Genomic DNA, 19638 nt, shown 5'->3' with positions numbered 1-19638 from the left:
AGAGTCGTTAAAAGTTCTCATTTTTAGTAGCAACTGCTACTAAGAAACTAGGAATGTTGTGCCTCATAAATAAACACCAGGAGCAAGGGAAACCAAGGTGCATGCATGCCGGGGGGCGGGGAGGCCGCAGCTGGGAAGCATTAATAGTGCCGGAGGGGTCACCATCTGGGCATGCGCCTTAGTAACACAGCTGCATTGCTGGCACGCACGCGGCAGCCCTGCATCTGGATCCCATCGCCCACCTTCTCCCCACCCCCACACGAGGGCAGTAGGAATTTCCTGATGAGCCCAGATACTGCCCAAAGGTACCATGTCACATACATGAGGAAATGGCAAGGAATCGCGAAGCAAGACCAAACGAGATACCTTCTTATTTGTCTAATTGTGTAAAATGAAAGGGTTATAAATAGAAAAGAAATGAGGGGGACAGAGAGAGACGGAGGAAGGGAAGGAGAGAGAGAGGGAGGGAGAGAGAGATGGAGGAGGGAGGGAAAGAGAGAGAGGGGAGAGAGAGAGAGGGAGGGAGAGAGAGACAGGAGGGAGGGAAGGAGAGGGGGGGAGAGAGAGGGAGAGAGAGATGGAGGAGGGAGGGAAGCAGAGGGGGGAGAGAGAGAGGGAGAGAGAGATGGAGGAGGGAGGGAAGGAGAGGGGGGAGAGAGAGAGGGAGAGAGAGATGGAGGAGGGAGGGAAGGAGAGAGAGGGGAGAGAGAGAGAGAAAGAGAGAGAGACAGAGAGACAAGAAAGTTTCTGATGTTCATCTCCTCAGGGCTGAAAACCCCAAACTATCTGGGGGGTCGTGGGGGGTTGTGGGGGGTTGGGGTTCGGAGGAAGAGCAGAAAGATGGTGAGAGGTAAGCTGATTACTATCATGTGAATAAAGAACTCCAGGAAGTGTGCTGCTTTCAAAAGCAGTGAAGGAAATTGTGAACCAAAATGGAATAAGTAGACACTGGCCTCTGGGTGTATGAAGGACTGCGGATACCTTGGGGCCATGCTCTTGTTTCGAGCTTCGGCCTGTTCAGCTGTTTGCTCTTGCTACTCAAACCCTACAGGAGGCTCTGCAACGCTGTGTGTGTCGGAATGGGAACATTTGTATTTTGCCTCATTTCAAAAAGATCTGAGTGACACCCTTCTCTGTTGGCGTGTAATAGGTTCTAGCGTTACATCTCGACTAGCACATGCCCAGTCTTTGGGTTCTTTCTCCAGCCCCCCTGATTAATAAATATTCTTTATAAATAATGTTTTTTCTTTTTTTTTTTTTTTTGTTTTTTGGGTCACACCCAGCAATGCTCAGGGGTCACTCCTGGCTCTGCACTCAGGAATTACCCCTGGCCGTGCTCAGGGGACCATATGGGATGCTGGGAATTGAACCTGGGTCGGCCTCGTGCAAGGCAAACGCCCTACCCGCTGTGCTATCACTCCAGCCCCTGTTTTTTCATTTATGTCTTGGCTGTCCCCAAAATATTTCTCCTACTCTCATGGGTCCAGAGGTGTGAAAGTTGGGAGTCAGTGGACCCCCGAGAGACCCTGGTTCTCTGTTGCCTCCAGCCTGGCTCTTCCAGACCCTTGCACAAGCAGGGGCCCCCAATTTCCACGAAGTTGTTTGGTACCTCCACAACACCATTTGATTATCTTTCTTTTCTTTTCTTTTCTTTCTTTCTTTCTTTCTTTTTTTTTTTTTTTTGCTTTTCGAGTCACACCCGGCGATGCACAGGGGTTACTCCTGGCTCATGTACTCAGGAATTACTTCTGGCAGTGCTCGGGGGACCATACGGGATGCTAGGAATCGAACCTGGGTTGGCCGCATGCAAGGCGTTTGCCCTACCCGCTGTACTATCACTCCAGCCTCCCATTTGATTCTCTTGTGCCGTCTTCGCCTCCCTGGGGTTTCCCCAGCCTCCTTAAATGAAATTTGAAAACTTGCATACATCAAGGTCCACTCTCTGTGCTGCAGAGTTCGATGCGACTGGAAAATGCTCAGTGTCTCTGGGTCGTAACTGTAGGGCCATGCAGCTCTGTTTGGTCCCCTCTCAGGGACTCTGGGGGCGGCTCAGTGGTAAAAGTGCCTGTCCTGGAGAGGATGAAGCCATGAGTCTGACCCCCAGCACAGTCTGTTGCGAGCTGAGGGTGGTCAGATCCAGGTGAGTCCCCAGGGCCACGAAAATAGAAAAGGACAGACTCCCCAAATCTGGAGTCAGGAAGTTCCTCCCGCCCCTCTCTCTCTGCTTTTTTTGGGTCACACCCAGTGATGATCAGGAGTTACACCTGGCTCTGCACTCAAGAATTACTCCTGGCAGTGCTTGGGGGACCATATGGGATGCAGGGATCGAACCGAGGTCAGCTTCAAGGCAAACACCCTGCCCTCTGTACTATCACTCCAGCACTGAGGTTTCTTCCCTTGTGGAGTGTAAACTTCGTAATTCCTCAATGTTGAATGTTTCTCCCCATCTGGCCGGCCTCTGTCCCCAGTCACAGATCTCCCTGTCTTTCTTTTGACTTTCCAGACTGGGGCCGCAGTTTGTCCCATAACTTCAATTCTCTGATAGGGCCAAAGAATGTTCCTGATATTTAGTCTGGCTTTTTTAAATTGTAAGACGGGGGTGAGGTCTTTGAGGCTGTTTAGTGGGCCGGAAACTGGAAGCTCTTATTTTGAAAACGTCATTCTTTGAAAGATCAGGAAGTTAAGGCTCACTCTGGCTCACTGAATTAGACTTTTATTTTGGCACGTCAGCTGGCAATCCTCAAGGGTTACCCACTGCTCTATGCTCGGGTTTGCCCCTAGCAGTGCTCAGAGGACCAGGCAGCAGCAGGGACTGAATCCGAGTCTTCTACACACCACGTGTGAATTTCAGCTTGAACCATTGAGACATCTCTCAGGTCCAGGCACAGCCCTGTAAGCCTCAGCTCATCTTTTTTTTTTTTTTCCCTATCCTGCCTGGCTTCATCAACAGAGTTGTAGATTAATGAGTGAATAGTCACATTTGCTCTGGGAAAGTGTCAGGGAAAGGAGTCGTTTGTTAGGAAACTGATTTTTTTTTTTTTTTTTTTTTTGCTTTTGGGTCACACCCGGCGATGCACAGGGGTTATTCCTGGCTCTGCACTCAGGAATTACTCCTGGCGGTGCTCAGGGGACCATATGGGATGCTGGGATTCGAATCCGGGTTGGCCGCGTGCACGCCCTCCCCGCTATGCTATCGCTCCAGCCCTGGAAATTTCTTTCTTTTGGGAGGTGGGTTTGGGCCACACCTGGTGGTGCTCAGGGGTTGCCCCTGACTCTGCACTCAGGAATCACTCCTGGTGGTGCTCTGGAGACCATGTGGAATGCCGGGGATTTTAACCACGTCAGCCACATGCCAGGCAAGTGCCCTGCCTTCTGTACTGTCTCTCCAGCCCAGACAGGGTGACATCTCTGAACTGCAGCAACTTTAGGCAATAGATTCCTGTCTGCAGTACTGCCATTTGCAGCTAAGGAAACCACGGTTCTGTTCCACTGCTGGAGTTTATCCTTATCTTTGATGTAAGAAAAAACAGCTAATGAGGAAGGACTCTAGAACCTCTGTATAACTTATGAAGTTATTTAATCCATCTGAACTATATTTACAATGGGAAGAAATAATTACCTCCAGGCTAATTTAAATAATGTGCAAAAAAGCACTTATGACAACTACAATAATGTTATACGTAATTAATACATGCAGCTACAAACATTATGATTAGGACTAGTATTGTAATTTTAACAGTAACTTGCTACAGTGATTATAATTAACATCATAGATATGTAACATTACTATGGTTAGAGTTTGTAATACTAATTAATAGAAATAAAATTTTCTGTATGACTCTTCTAAAGAAGGCAACTTTTTTTTTTTTTTTTGGTTTTTGGGTCACACCTGGCGATGCACAGGGGTTACTCCTGGCTCTGCACTCAGGAATTACTCCTGGCGGTGCTCAGGGTACCATATGGGATGATGGGATTTGAACCCGGGTCTGCTGCATGCAAGGCAAACGCCCTACCCGCTATGCTATCACTCCAGCCCCAAGAAGGCAACTTTTAATTAATTAATTTTATTTATTTATTTAGTTTTTCTTTTTGGGTCACACCCAGCGATGCACAGGGGTTACTCCTGGTTCTGCACTCAGAATTACTCCTGGTGGTGCTCAGGGGACCATATGGGATGCTGGGAATCGAACTTGGGTTGGCCGCGTGCAAGGCAAACACCCTACCTGCTATACTATCGCTCCAGCCCCAGAAGGCAACTTTTTAACTCTTCTGTTTGGAGGTGGGGTGGGGTGGGGGGGTCAAGGCTCACTCTTAGCTCAAGGCTTTCTCTTAACTCTGTGCTCTGGGAAGTCTCCTGGCTGTGCTTGGGCAGGATCACCCCAGGAGGTGTCTGGGGAGTCATCTAGGGGGCTGGGGATCAAACCCGGGTCAGCAAGTGCCTTATCTGCTCCGCTATTTCTGCAGCCCCAACTTACGTGTCCAGATGACTCTGAACTCCCATAGCTTCCCTATAGTCTTAGATGCCGAGAGAAAAAAAAATTCACAGTGAGGCTCTTGCTGGAGGATAGGACAGCTTAGATGACCCTCTGTGGAACCCTGCCCATCAAATTCCAGCCCGGGACGCGAAGTGGAGTGCAGCAGGAAGTCCGTGGGTGTCCTGAGACAGTCCGTGCAGATGGCCAGGGGAGAGCGGGAACCAGCGCTGAGTCAGCAGCTGATGCTCTGGCCCATTCCCAGCTCTGGTGACGATGTCCCTGGAGTTCCCGGGATGCCTTGAGTTCCCTGTGCGCTGGTGCCTGGCTCAGGCCGTGAAGCACAGGCAGGGAGCAGCAGGGTGGGAAGGCCCAGCCGGACCATTAGTCTCACCTCGAGCCAAAGAATGTCAGCAGAGGCCACGGGAAGGAGGGCTCAGCCTCCTGCTCCTTGGGACAAAGATGATCATCGATGCACGGATGGACCAACTAGTAGAAACTATCTGAAGTATTCCCTTCTTTATTTTTCCACTTTTTAGGTCACACCTGGCAATGCACAGGGGTTACTCCTGGCTCTGCACTCAGGAATTACTCCTGGCGGTGCTCAGGGGACTATATGGGATGCCGGGAATTGAACCCGGGTCGGCCGTGTGCAAGGCAAAAGCCCTACCCGCTGTGCTACCCCTGAAGCATTCTTAAGGCCGGGAGTCTGTGAGCCTCCCCCAGAGTCTCCAGGGGCCACCCCGAGACTCCTCCCCATCCGGGGCCACAGCCGAGGCCTCTTCCAGCTCCTGGCCAGCGCCAGTGTCCTGCAGGCTCACTCGGAGAGAGCTCTGACACGGCTTCACACTCGCTTCCCAGGGAGGCCTCCGGCCACCGCCCCTAGGGCGGCCGTACACTACAGGGACTGTGGGATTTGCTGCAGGAGCAGTGACCCCAGGGAGCAGCAGGGAAGCGACTCGGAATCCGGTGAGGGTGGGTTGGGTGGTTTGAGCAGTAAAATCAACGGGGCTGGAGAGCTGTGATGGCACAGCCTGTGAGGGGGGCAGCGGGAAGCAGGTTGGCACCGGCCTCTCGCTGTCAACAGCAGCCATGCCCGGGGGCAGGAGGGGGGTCCCCTGGGTCATCCAGAGTGAGACTGTGTGGCAGCAGCAGTGCTTCAAGGGGCCTCTGACCCTCAGCTCTCCCTGACTCAATGATACTCCACGGCCTGGCTCCGCGAGGCCCCTCCTCCCTGGGTAACTCAGAGCTTCCTGTTCAACAAGGTCAGACTCTGTCGGCTGAAGCCACCTCCCAGGTCACTGGACTAAAAACGGTGGCAGAGCACCGGGGACCCAGTGGGGGTGTGCTGGGTCCCAATGGGTCCTTCCCTTCTTCCCGCCTTCCTCCCTCCTCCCTCCCTCCCTCCCTCCCTCCCTCCCTCCTTCCTTCCTTCCTTCCTTCCTTCCTTCCTTCCTTCCTTCCTTCCTTCCTTCCTTCCTTCCTTCCTTCCTTCCTTCCTTCCTCCCTCCCTCCCTCCCTCCCTCCCTCTCTCCTCCCTCCTTCCCTCCCTCCCTCCCTCCCTCCTTCCTCTCTTTCTTTCTTTCTTTCTTTCTTTCTTTCTTTCTTTCTTTCTTTCTTTCTTTCTTTCTTTCTTTCTTTCTTTCTTTCTTTCTTTCTCTCTTTCTTCTTTCTTTCTTTCTTTCTTTCTCTCTTTCTTCTTTCTTTCTTTCTTTCTTTCTTTCTTTCTTTCTTTCTTTCTTTCTTTCTTTCTTTCTTTCTTTCTTTCTTTCTTTCTTTCTTTCTTTCTTTCTTTCTCCGTGAGATACAGTTACAAAGCTTTCATGTATGAGCTTCAGTTATACAGTGATTGAACACCCATCCCTCCACCAGTGCATATTTTCCACCACCAATGTCACCAGATCCCCCCATCCCATCACTCCCTCCTGCCTCTATGGCAGACAATTTTCCCCATACTCTCTCTCTACTTTGGGGCATTATGGTTTGCAATGCAGATATTGAGAGGCCATCATGTCTTTTATCTACTTTCAGCACACATCTCCCATCCCGAGTGAGCCCTCTAGTCATCACTGACTTAGTGATCCCTTCTCTATCCCAGCTGCCTTCTCCCCAGATCATGAGGCAGGCTTCCAACTCTGGAGCAATATTCCTGGCCCTTGTGTCTACTGTCCTTGGGTGTCAGACTCATATTATGTCATTTTATATTCCACAAATGGGTGCAGTCCTTCTATGTCTGTCCCTCTCTGATTCATTTCACCTAGCATGATACCATCCACTTATAACCAAATTTCATGACTTCATCTGGGGCACTTCCTTTCCAGGTGAGGAGCTCGCTATGCAAAAAATCCATGTCAGTGTCATGCTGGAAATGGAATTAAACCTATGTCTGAGCGCACATGTCTGTCATTCACTGATGGACTGAGTCATAAGAAGAGAGGCTACAGGGCTATGAACTGGTTCCTTGGCAGTCCAGGCTGGTCCTGATTTAAGGACTGTCTCCAAAAGCTTGATATTAAGAAACCATGATAAGGTGTATTGAAGGAGCTTTTCTTTACTATAAAAGGGAATAATTAATAAGATTTGGTCCCAATCTCCTTCAACAGAGAGGGTGTACACATGAACAGAAAAGACAGTTGGTGATGGGTAACGGATTTGTGCATTGACTGAAAAAACAAGACACAGAGCCAGAGAGGTAGTACAGGGGTTAAGGTGCTTGTCTTGCATGCAGCCCACGTCGGCATCTCATACGGTCCCCCACCAGAAGTCACTTGTGAGCACCACAGGATGTGACCCTTATATTCCCTGGGGGTGGAAAAAAAGATTTCCTCTTCTAAATAAAGTTACTTAAATGCAAACATTATACAGAACTCAAAAGAATTCCTTCATTCCTTCCATTTCTGTACTACATGAGACATAATTTTAAGGATGTGTAAGAGAAGAATAGAATCCTAGTCTAGAGGCTGGAGTGATAGCACAGTGGTAGAACGTTTGCCTTGCACATGGCCCAACTTGGGTTTGATTCCTAGCATCCCATATGGTCCCCCGAGCACCGCCCCGCCAGGAGTGATTTCTGAGTGCAGAGCCAGGAGTTAGCCCTGAGCATCGCCGGGGTATGGCCCCAAAAGCAAAAAAAAAAAAAAAAAAAAAAAAAAAAAAACCCCAAATCCTAGTCTAGCCCACCTTCACATGCTACAGCCAAGTCTTCTTTTCCCGAGACCAGCCACGACCCAGGTGGGGTAAAGGTTGCCCGAAGACCTACTTCCTGTGCAACGTTCCCTATTCAGGGCCACATGTAACGCCCAACCATTGCTCTGCAAAGCCAGGACTAGCAGCTAGCAGCTAGGTCCACTGTTGGACATGCAAATTCTTGGGTCCCCATGAACTCAGAAACTGAGTGGATCTTGGGGGTGTGACTAACAACCCCTTCAGATAACTGTGGTGGACGCTGAAGAATCGAGGACCACGTCTTTAAACACTGACCTGCCAAGGGTTCCACAAGCCCAGGGTGTCCCCAAGGCCCCCACAGGGCAGCAGGGCTGGGGACTGGGTGGTGAATGGGTCCTGTGACCTGTGCTGCTGAGATGGGTTGCCACGGACCTTCCGTGGGGTGAGCGAACCCCTAAGCCCAGGCACGCTTGCCTCCTAATGAAACAAAGGCAGACGGCCTCGTTCCTGCTCCCCCCTGCCCTGAGACCCCTATGTTGGTTCCTTAAACCAGGGTCAGCCTCAAGGGACAGACCACTGTGTCAGGAGGGAGGGACGGTCTGGTTCATGTTTAGCATCACCCCCTTGCCTCTCTCCCACTAGACATCAGTATCTATGCCTGGGAATGTCCCCCAGGTGTGTCCTGGCTGTGCAGTGGCATCCAATTGAGGGCCACAGACCTAAGCAAGCCATTTACTCCAAAGTGGCAGTGAAGGAGGGAACCTGGCGAGAGAAGCAGCGTCCAGCAAGCCCCGCCCCCCCCTGCCACGCGCCCACCCCGCCGGTGACTCACGTTGTAGGACCTGCAGTGCCTTTGTCGCCACTGCACCAGCACCACCTGCGCGAGGACCAGGGCACAGAGGAAGATCAGGATCATCTCCACGTGCATGGACTCGTGGCCGCGGTGTGTCGTGTCCATCTGCTCGGGCTGCGGGGCTGGAACCGGAAGACGAGGGCGTCTGAGCAAGTCCTCCTGCGCGTGCGTTCCGAGAACAAACCCAAGGAAGCAAAACGAACGAGAGCCAGAAACAACTGGCCACGGTCCTGAGAGCAGCCGCGCTGGGTAAACAACCCTGAGTGACCGGGGGCAAGAGACCAAGGCTGGGCAAGAGACTGTGGCACACACACAACCAGGGTACGACTGGGCTGTACGAAGACAGGGCATCCAGCCATCTGCCGCTGCGTGGGTGGGTCCGAAAGGATTATGCGGAGTGAAAGTTAGCATCAGAGGGAGAGGGGCAGACACACAATGGTCTCTCTCAAATGTGGGGTATAGAGAAACACCGGGAAAGAATAACGAAGGCCCAAAGGCAACGGAAACAGAGAACTCATGTGGGGGCTGGGATTAGACTGGGGGTTGCCTGGACAGTGGGGGAGAGAAGTGGACACTCTGGTGCAGGATCGGGCACTGCGGTGTTTTATGTGTGAAACCCTACCATTAACAGCGTGGAAACCGTGATGCCTAAAAGAAAAGCGTTTGTTGAAAGAGAAGCATTTGAGAACTTCAGATGTATGTGTGTGTGTGTGTGTGTGTGTGTGTGTGTGGTGTGTGTGTGTGTGTATGTGTGTGTGTGAACTGCCGTGGGGTCACTGTGGGGTATCAGGTGCTGGGAATCAAACCCAGGGCCTCCCACTTGCGAGGTATGGGCTTTACCATTTGAGACATGGCCCTGGCACTCAAAGGTAGGGGTTTGAAAGTTGTGACTACAAGTTTCCCTGTTTTTCCGGGTTCTCCTATGGCCCCAGGTGATCAGAGAAGGTGTCTGAATTTGTCAGGAAAACCAACTCTCAGCAGCCTCCTGTTTCCCCTGGATGGTATGACTGTGGCCTGGCCTTTGTGTCTAGGCTGAAGAGTCGCTCTTGGGCCTGGGGAAATCGGGTTCGAGTCCCTGACTGGCCAGGTCCTTGCCCTGTAGCCTGGCGAAGTCACTCAGTCTCTCAGTTCCTCACTTGCGAGTTTAAACTACCCCACTGCCACCCCACCGCACAGGATTGTTCAAAACTGTAATCACAATCACAATATCCCGTTAATCACCAATTTCTTGGGCGGGCTCAGTAACATCTCATTTTGTCCTTTCCCTGAGATCTTAGAAGTCTATCTCGACTCAGCCCTCCTAACGATGTTGCACTGGGGGCTCTTCAGGGTCAGGGGAATGAGATCCAGCTTGTTGCTGGATTTTGCATATGAATACACCGTGGGAAGCTTGCAAGGCTGTCCCATGGGGGCAGGAAACTCAGAAGATTACCAGTTTCTCTCAGAGGGAGAAGTAGGCTAAAGATATCTTCTGGGAGCTTGCTCTTAAGTCTCTCTCTCTGGATGTTGGCCGTTGATGGGATTACATGCCTCATGCATGAAGGTACCGGCAGAGGAACCCAGGTGTGTGTAATCCCCAAACTGGAAAGCACCTGTTATTTGATTTGTTTGTAGATGAGGAATAATCATTATTCAATGGGATCGTATGAAATCACCATTTAAGAGTCAAAAGCAGAGGCTGAAAGATATTACAGGGGTCAAGACACGTGCCTTGTATCTGAATCTCCAGCACCGCAAGTGATACCCTGAGCATCACCAGCATGGCTCGCCCTCCTCCGTCTCAGTTCACTGGCACGGAACACTCTCCAGTAATTTTCAATATCCTCAAGTGGGAGCACAACCTAGAGGTGGCATCGGCAGAGATGCCACCCGTGGAACTAAGGAAACCCTTGAGTGAGCTGTACAAATTGTCTCCGTTGTAAGGAGGAAGACAGCTCCGCACGACCGGTGACAGGCGCGAACATTCAGAGGGTGCCCAGGGCTTCCGCGTCTGCCGGACTCTTAGTTTTGTGCAATGTGAGAGCGCCTCTTTGCGCGGTTCAAGCTCCTACTGCTTCTACTGCGGTGTGCAGGGGCAGCCTGGCTCTGCCGGCTGGAACTCTGGAGAGGGTCGGAATCAAGCGGCGGCCCAGACCCACAGCCATTGCCATAAGGGCTGAGTGTTTATCTCCACAGACTCATAGGCTCAAGGACCTCAGGACGTACATGTGGAACTAGAAGACTTAGTTTTTTTATTTGATGTTTTGGGTTTTGGCTCACACGTGGTGGTGGTGTTCAGGGGACATTCCTGGCTCTGCATTTAGGTGTCACTCCTGGGGGGGACCACAGATGGCCACAGATGGGCTGGGGAGCAAGGCAAGAGCCTCAGTGCTCTCTCTCTCTCTCTCTCTCTCTCTCTCTCTCTCTCTCCCCCTCTCCCTCCCTCCCTCTCCCTCCCTCTTCCTCTCCCCCTCTCCCTCCCTCCCTCCCTCTCTCTCTCTCTCCCCCTCTCCCTCCCTCCCTCTCTCTCTCTCTCTCTCCGACCCCCCCTCCCCTCTCTCTCCTCTCTTTACTCCTGGTAGTGCTTGGGGGACCAAATGGGATGCCGGGAATCGAACCCAGGTTGGCCGTGTGCAAGGCAAACGCCCTACCTGCTGCACTATCACTCCAGCCCCAAGAGCTAGAAGCTTTAAAGGGGTAAAATCGGGGCTATTGGCAGGCCCCTAATTTAGACTGACCAGAAACTCAGTTCCAGACACAGAGGAAACCCAGGAGAGGATGAGGAGAAGGCGGCCAAGAACAGAGGCCCCAGAAAAACCTACGACAACTGGATTCTCCCACCTCATCAGTTAGGAGGAAATAAACGTTGGTGATTAAATCTCCCCGAGAGGGGCTGAAGTGATAGCACAGCCGGTAGGGCATTTGCCTTGCATGAGGCCGACCAGGGTTTGATTCCCAACACCCCATATGGTCCCCTGAGCACAGCCAGGAGTAATTCCTGAGTGCAGAGCCAGGAGTAACTTACCCCTGTGTATCGCCAGGTGTGACCCAAAAAGCTAAACAAACAAACAAACAAACAAATAAATAAATAAATAAATAAATAAATCTCCCCGAGAGCTGCAATGACTGCCCTACCAGACAAGTGCAGGTTTCCAGGAAAGGGGGGGGGGGGCAGGTAGCCTCGGTTGTGATTTTAAGGTGCAGCCAAGATTGCGAATAAGAAGCAAGAAGAGCCCAGAGTTAAGACAAGGGAAAAGGGCTGGAAATGACAAACACTGTCCATGACTTGTAAATACTGATCACGGCTGAGGAGACAGCTTAAAAGGCTGGACGCTGACTTTGCACGGGGGTGCCCTGGGTTCCATCCCTGACACGGCAAGGTTTCCAGGCACTGCCTGAGCCGGGAGGAGCCCCACAGGGGCCACTGGGTGTGGCCCTAAAGAGAAGTAACCAACTCTCACCCCCACTCAGAGCCATCAGTCACAAACTCCTCCAAATTCCCGCTTCTGACTAGCTAGGGCATGCATTTAGTTTATAAGCCAGAAGAAGCTGCCAAGTTAATGTTCTGGGCTTCAAGAGTGCAACTTTTCAGCAGCACTTGTCCTATTGTTGGGTACTTCCGGTCCCCCTCTTGACTGTCATTCAAGGGCTGAAAAAGACCCCGCAGCTCGGTATAGGCCCATCCGAATCCCGGGAGCGCCCCCTGCTGGACGAAGTGCCAAAAGGACACCGCAGAGCCTGGTGAATGCTAGGCCTGAAGAATGCCATCCACTTCAGGAAACCCCCTCATTTGTCAAACCAAGAAGCTGAAATCTACACGATGTAGGACATAGGAATAAAATTACAAGGACATTAGCGTCTGTGGTGGGAGCTGAGCTTAGGAAATGAGAATGATTTTCGAAGCTCATGAAATACAGTGATTCTGCTGAAGAAATGCAAGTCAAGAAAAATAAAATGGGCGCAGGAGCTTGCATAGAGTTTTTGCAGCCCTAAATCCAAAATACTGACCTAATAGTCTATGTAATTAGATTTTCCACTTAGGCCATGAGCTGGAAGAGTGAAATTATCATCAAAGAAGACTGTAACGCGGATATAAAATGAAACATGCTGTACGCTATTCATCCTTTTTTTTAATATATATATATATGTACTGAAGACATTTCTAAAATAAGGGAAACTTTGAATTTTGTAATGGGTAATGGAATATACAAATGTAATACATGCTTCCTATTCTGATTAGGAAAACAATCAGAACTGATGCTCACGGGGGAACTTTGCATATTTATTTCATTTCCTTGTAAGGACCTAATGGCCCCACAGTAGGTACCAGAACACAAGGGAAATACCATGTAATGGAAACCAGATGCGTCATATTCCTAAAAGAAATGCTGATGATGCAATTGTGAGGAATGGAGCCCCAGCTCGGTGGGGATGCACAGGGCTATGACTGGCTGACGTCTCCGAGTACCTACAGCCTTGCAAACCCACCTTCTCCAGCCTGGGAAACTGGCACATCAGATGGCGATGATGGAGGTTTTTTTTTTTTTCTTTTTGGGCCACACCCAGAGATGCTCAGGGATTACTCCTGGCTCTGTACCCAGGAATTACTCCTGGCGGTGCTCAGGGGACCATATGGGATGCTGGGAATCGAACCCAGATTGGCCGAGTGCAAGGCAAATGCCCTACCTGCTTTACTATTGCTCCAGCCCCAGATGGTGATTTTGAGTTTTCAGACTGTTAAGTGGAAACTGAGATTTTCAGTCTAACAACTATTAAAAAAAAATCAGAATCACTTACTTCCATTCTTCAGCCGCAGAAAACTTTGTGTGAGAGATCTGAAAAACAGAAAGGAAAAAAAAAAACCCAAACCTTTCTCAAAATGTTTTTGTTTTCTTAACTTGTACTTAACATGGGAAACTCAAACTATGAGAAAAAGTGGTACATTTTCCCTAGTATGGGAAGAATTTAGGATAAAACCCCTGATAAGATACTTGCTTATGGAATGACACACAAACAAGCGTAAGTACGCATGCACATATGTGATGTGTGATGTGATGCCATGATTAATTATAAACCAATCCTCTCTTAGGTCACATGACCAGATGAGGCTCAGCAATTCATCAGGGCTGCAGGGAGCAACCTCCCAACGGGCACTTGCTCACCTTGGCTTCTGGGCCCAGGTGTGTTTCTATTTTGCTGGGGTCTTAAATGACGGCACTGAGGGGCCAAAGATATCATACAAGGGGTTCAATCCCCAGCAACACACACTCCCCTGAATACTGCCGGGGTCACTTCTGAGTGCAGAGCCAGGAGCAGCTCCTGAGTACAGCCAGGTGTGGCCTCCTCCCTACCCCCACCCCAATGAGGCCAGTGAGTATGAGCACAGTCAGGTGTGTGCCCCACCCCCTGGGCCCACCCTACTGATGCCAATGACTATCACCTCCAGATCCCAGGATGCAGAAATGAGAATTTTCAGTCTTGTGTGGAAGCTTGGCCTAGGGAAGGCAGGAGTTTGGCCTTGGCCCTACAGAGCCAGTGACTGTCCCAGAAACGCTTCTGACAGGCCCACAGAGGGTCTCCGTGCCTGCCCTAGATCGCTGTGCATCCCCAGTGCTGGGTCATTTGAAACCCTCCAGCCAGTGGCAGGAAAGGTCATGCTGTGCCCTCTTCAGGCGCAGAAGCTGCTGCACTGCCAGCCCGGACGTGTCAACAGGAGTTGTTGGAAAGTTAAACTCTACAATGAAGGCAAAGGTGTAGGGCAGCAAAATTCTAGCACCCCCCAAACATGCCTTTGGGAGATGGCTGAAGTCAAAGATTGATCTTATGGCGGGAGCTCTGAAATCTGGTTGGAGGCCACCTTTGCAACCTCATAAACACCAGCCTTTCCCACACTCGACCCTAAGATTTTGATCGCTGTCCACTGAGGAAGGCAGAGTCTAAATCTGGACTCCTATCTTGTTGTGCCTTCTTTCCTATTGCTCCAACTAATAGCTGTCAGACTGTCTCAGCTACTGTAACCACTGTTGTGATGAATTTAGGTGTGACTATATGCAGATATATCATAAATTATAATTATAAATAATTGTAGCTGCTAAAATGATTATTAAATTCGTGTTTTCACATTCTTTGAATTGATTCTAAGAGTAGACTTGCTGGATAAGATGAGAGATCTATTTTTAATATTTTGAGGCAGTTTCAAGCTGTTTTCCATAGAGGCTGAACCAGCTTACATTCCCACCAATATTTTCTCACTCTGTTTTCTAAAATTTCTGAATAGTAATTTATGTTCAAGGAACATTTCATCGTATGAAAATGAGGCAAAAATATCTACTGGCCAACACTCAAAGCTGGCTGTTGTAAATTAATAAACATTATAGAACATGTTCTTATACATACGATACATAAGGTATGGGACTTTACATACCTTAAGGTATGTGACATATAAGGTATGTGACATACATGTATGTGACTTTATTTTGTGCATACTCTTTTTCTTACATAAAGTATGTGATTTTATTCTGTGTACAATCTAGAGAAACATCAGGCTTGGGTACAACTCTATGCTTACATGCATACAAGTGCACAACTGTTTCATTTACCTTCCCTTTGCTGGGGTAAAGGTGTTATCCTTGTAAAAGCACAAGAACAACTGAATATAAAAGAGGGGCTCTATTTACTCACAAAGCTCGATGACAAAAAAACCTCAACACCTCCATACGGAAACAGCGAGAGGAGATAGCCACTTCCCCAAGGAAGACATACAGATGGTCAATAGGTATATGAGAAAGTGTTTGTCATCACTTATGATTACGGAAATGCAAATCAAAACAGTAAGGAGATGTGATCTCACACCAGTGACACAGCATATATCAAAAAGTCTGGAAGGAGCTAGTTGGGGTGGAGTCATGGTGAGAAAGGAACCCACATCCACTGGCAATAGGAATGTCATCTGTTCAATCTCTATGGCAAGCCGTATGGAGATCTCTGAAAATAAATGGGAATAAAACTCCCATATTATATCCAGCTATTTCACTGTAGGTGTCTATCACCAAAACACAAAAACATTAATTTGAAAGGATGTTTGCATATTCATGTTCAACACAACACTTAGTATTATAGCCCAAACGTGGGAGCAGCCCAAATGCTCAACTATGGGTGAACAGAGGAAGTTGTGGTATATATACACAATGAAATACTATGCAGCTACGAAGAAAGAACAACATCATACAATTTGCTGTGACATGGCAACATGGATAGAACTTGAGGATATCATGCTGAGTAGAGTGAGTCAGAAGGACAGAGATAGAGACAGAATGATCTCTCTCATATGTAGGATTGAACCAGACACAGTAAGGGAGCAACAAAAGGCCAAAGGCACAGAACTGGAGAGTTGGCCCACAGAACTGAGTGTGTGTGATGCGGTGGGAGAAGCAGGACTAGAGGGAGGGGCTCTGGGACCATGATGGAGAGAAACAGGTACTCTGGTGATGGGTGTATGCTGGAAGCAAATATGCATAAAACCATCATTTACAATATTGTAAAGCACAGTACTTACAAAAGCAAAAAATAAAATTAAATGAAATGAAAATAAAGGTATAGTAGTAGGAAATCCGTAAGTAGAAAGTCAGTAAATAGAACAAAAAAAGAATTGCTTTTTGGGCAATGAAATAACTGGTGGTAGGAGAGATGACTATTATACATGTAAAGGTGTGACGTTAACCCCTGAAAATTTTATACTATTATGGATTTTGGAAGTGGGACAACACTAAAATTTATCTGGAAGGATAAGCACGTAAGAGCAGCCAGGAAAATCCAGTATAGAAAGAAGCCCGAGGGTTGGCCTTCCAGACACTGAAATCCACCGCGGAGCCGCAGGAATGAGCTGAGAGCAGTTCTGGCCAAGGAGCGGGAAGAGATAAGTGACCAGACCACGGGGCCGGAAATAGATCCGAATACATAGGGCCGATGAGTCACTGCTAATAGTGAGGAAAAATGGATTATTCAATAAATGGTGCCGAGACAATTGGCTAGACATTTGGAAAAAATGCAAAGCTGGATCCATACCTAACTCTACTTCAAAATAAATTCCAGATGGGGCAAATGTTTACATGTGAAATATTCCTTTACGTGTTACTTGAAGGAAATATGGGTAAACATTTGTGTGGATGTATGTGGAGATGGCATTTCTAACTACGGTGCAGAGCCCAGAAGTGATAAAATTTAAATTAAAAATAAGCAGATTTTGAAGACATTAAAGCACAAGGAGTTTACTGGGGAGAGCTGAGAGGACGGGAACTCATGCTTGGTGTGCAGAAACCCTGGTACGGGGGCCGGGGAGATGGCAGAGTGAGGAAGGCATTTGCCTTGCATGTAGCTGACCCGGGCTCAGTCCCCAGCATCCCATATGGTCCCCTGAGCACCTCCAAGAATAAGCCCTGAGCACATCTGGGAGTGGCTCATATACCTAAATAAATAAATGAAAAAAATTAAATGGAAAAAAAGAAAAGAAAAGAAACCCTGGTGTGAGAATCCCCAGCCCTGAGCAGTCCTGACAGGGCAAACTGTTGAACACCAAGTGGGAAGAGGGTCCTGAACGCCACCTGGTGCAGCCCCCAGACAAAATCCTCCCCTGAAAAGTCCGATTCGCTCTAATCACTGTTATTGGAAAGGTACAGGGGAAAGTGGAACACCCCATCTGAGAGGGGGGTATGGCACAGGTGGGGTAAAGATATGGCCCAGCTGTATCTCCCTTGAACGGACGCCTCCCACTTTCCACTCTCCCTCCATGAAGCCCCGTGAAGCTCACTAATGTGAGTGGCAGAAACCCACCAGGAAACTCAAGCTGTACTTCTGCATTGCTTAATGTTCTGGGCCACACACAGCACCACGGCTGCTGGTCATATTCGGTCGCCCCACCCACCCCGGGTGGCACAGGCACAGCCATCTGGGCAGAGAAATCACATTCCATGATGTTCGCATTGTGACAGAGCCGCGCAGTGCCTCAGAACACGTGCCAGACAGCCACACCCTAATCTGCGCACTATTAGTGTCCTAACACGCCCATGGCATAAGGACTGCGGGTCTGGAGTGAAATTCATGTCACAGGGACAGGACGGAACTCCTGTGGATAGACAAAGTGGCAGTAGAGGCGGTGTATGGTTTTCTTTAAGGCAGAGAAAAGTTTGGATACAGAGGAGGGTTCTATGGTGAAACATCCCCTCCCTCCCTCCCTCCCTCCCTCCCTCCCTCCCTCCCTCCCTTCCTTCCTTCCTTCCTTCCTTCCTTCCTTCCTTCCTTCCTTCCTTCCTTCCTTCCTTCCTTCCTTCCTTCCTCCCTTCCTTCCTTCCTTCCTTCCTCCCTTCCTCCCTCTCTCCTTCCCTCTCTCCTTCCTCTCTTCTTCCTTCCTTCCTTCCTTCCTTCCTTCCTTCCTTCCTTCCTTCCTTCCTTCCTTCCTTCCTTCCTTCCTTCCTCTCTCCTTCCCTTTCTCCTTCCTCTCTTCTTCCTTCCTTCCTTCCTTCCTTCCTTCCTTCCTTCCTTCCTTCCTTCCTTCCTTCCTTCCTTCCTTCCTTCCTTCCTTCCTTCCTTCCTTCCTTCCCCTTTCCTCTCTCCTTCCCTCCCTTCTTCCCTCCCTTCCTTCCTTCAGAGTGCCAAGCCTGTGCTCCAGCCCTTGAGTCATCTGCCAGGCCCTCTTGCTTCTTAAAAATCTTCTAAACCGAGATGCTGGAGCGATAGCGGGTAGGGCATTTGCCTTGCATGTAGCCGACCCGGGTTCGAATCCCAGCATCCCATATGGTCCCCTGAGCACCGCCAGGAGTAATTCCTGAGTACAGAGTCAGGAGTAATTCCTGTGCATGGCCGGGTGTGATCCAAATAGCAAAAAAAAAAAAAAAAAAAAAAAAAAAATCTTCCAAACCGAGGGGCCAGGGAGATAGCACAGCGGGGAGGGCATTTCCACACCAAGCCCCAGACCTCGACCAAGTTCGCTCCTGGTCACCCTATTTGGTTCCCTGAGCCCCCCGCCAGGGCTGATCCCCAGCACAGAGCCTGAGTCAACCCTGGACATCATCGATGTGACTCCCCCCACCCCCCCAAAAAAAATCCCTCAAAACTTTTCTGGCATTTCAGGAAGTGCGTCCCCAGTAGCCCAGCTCCTGGCCCTGGCGAGGCCCGGTAAGCAGCCTGGGTCCGCAGACCATCGCGGCCTTACAAAGCGCCTCCTGCACCGGCAGGTGGACAGCCGCGGCCCCGGAAGTGGCTCGATCGGGTCCCGCCCACCGGCAGGGAGTGGCAGGGGGCCTGGGGTGGGGGGTTGCGCTGCCGGGGGCGGGGTACCCGGGCGGCCACATGCTTTGCGGGTACCGAAGCTCCCCGGGTGGGGGGCTCCAGAAGCATGCTCTGGTTTGGGGATGCTCCAGCCAGATGTCCCACCACCCCGAAACTCTCCTGGGCTGGCGGGCCCCGGGCAGAGCTTGCGAACCAGCTGCAGAAACGAGGCCCCGGAGGGGGCACTCGGGGGCCGGGAGGACGGTGCAGGGGCCGGGTGGGAAGGGAGCCGGGAGGAGGGAGGGAAGGGAGAGGAACGGAGGGCGGGAGGGATGCAAAGAGGCTCCCCCCGGGCGGCTGCCTGACGACCCCCTGGGTGCCCAGCCCGCCCTGCGCCCCCCGCCGGTACCTGCTCGTGCTGCGGGGGCGTCTCCAGCACCGGCGCCGCCACCCTGCGCGCCCCCCCGGCCATGCCTCGGCCGCGGCGCGGAATCGGGGCGGGAGAGGGTCTCGCAGATCCGCCGGAGGGGGCGGCCCTGCCTGGAAGCCGAGCCGGGCGTGCGGCTGCGCCCTGCCCGCGCCCCCCGCGCCCCCCGCGCCCCGGGGGGCCCTCCTGGGGGAAACCGGCCCCGGCCACCCGCGCTCCCCGAGCGACCTGCGCGCACAGCGGGAACCGGGCGCTGGCACCCCGAGGCTGGGCGGGAAGAGGCTCAGGGGGGTCGGTCGTAGAGAAATCGGTGGAGCAGCGAGTGAGACGCCGCGGGGGTCGAGGGGGGACAGGCCCTCGAGCGGCTGGAGGGGGCTTCCCAGGGGGCTGGGGTCGAGAGGGTCGTCCAGTCTCCGGGAGACTGAATCCCCAGTGGACTTCCTGCCCTGGTCCCCCGGACCCTCTTCCTCCATCGATTG

At 50.7% G+C, this 19638-nt stretch overlaps 1 protein-coding gene across 3 annotated transcripts in view; it reads right to left on the bottom strand.

Annotated features, from left to right (window-relative positions):
- The window catches only part of RNF175 (ring finger protein 175), a 43095-nt gene extending 23701 nt beyond the window's left edge, over positions 1-19394 (bottom strand). For all 3 annotated transcript variants that reach the window (XM_055144832.1, XM_055144829.1, XM_055144830.1), the window contains exons 1-3: positions 19142-19394; positions 13267-13304; positions 8470-8611 (exon numbers count right to left, since the gene is read on the bottom strand). In XM_055144832.1, the coding sequence (XP_055000807.1) occupies positions 8470-8611; positions 13267-13304; positions 19142-19204 (243 nt within the window). In that variant the 5' untranslated portion in view covers positions 19205-19394. The remainder of the gene's footprint in view (positions 1-8469; positions 8612-13266; positions 13305-19141) is intronic.
- Positions 19395-19638: the final 244 nt, after the last annotated feature.

The sequence above is a fragment of the Sorex araneus genome, chromosome 7 (genome assembly GCF_027595985.1).
Source record: "Sorex araneus isolate mSorAra2 chromosome 7, mSorAra2.pri, whole genome shotgun sequence".
NCBI lineage: Eukaryota > Metazoa > Chordata > Mammalia > Eulipotyphla > Soricidae > Sorex > Sorex araneus.
The sequence above is the reverse complement of the archived record's forward strand: the minus strand, read 5'-3'. Positions and strand labels throughout refer to the sequence as shown.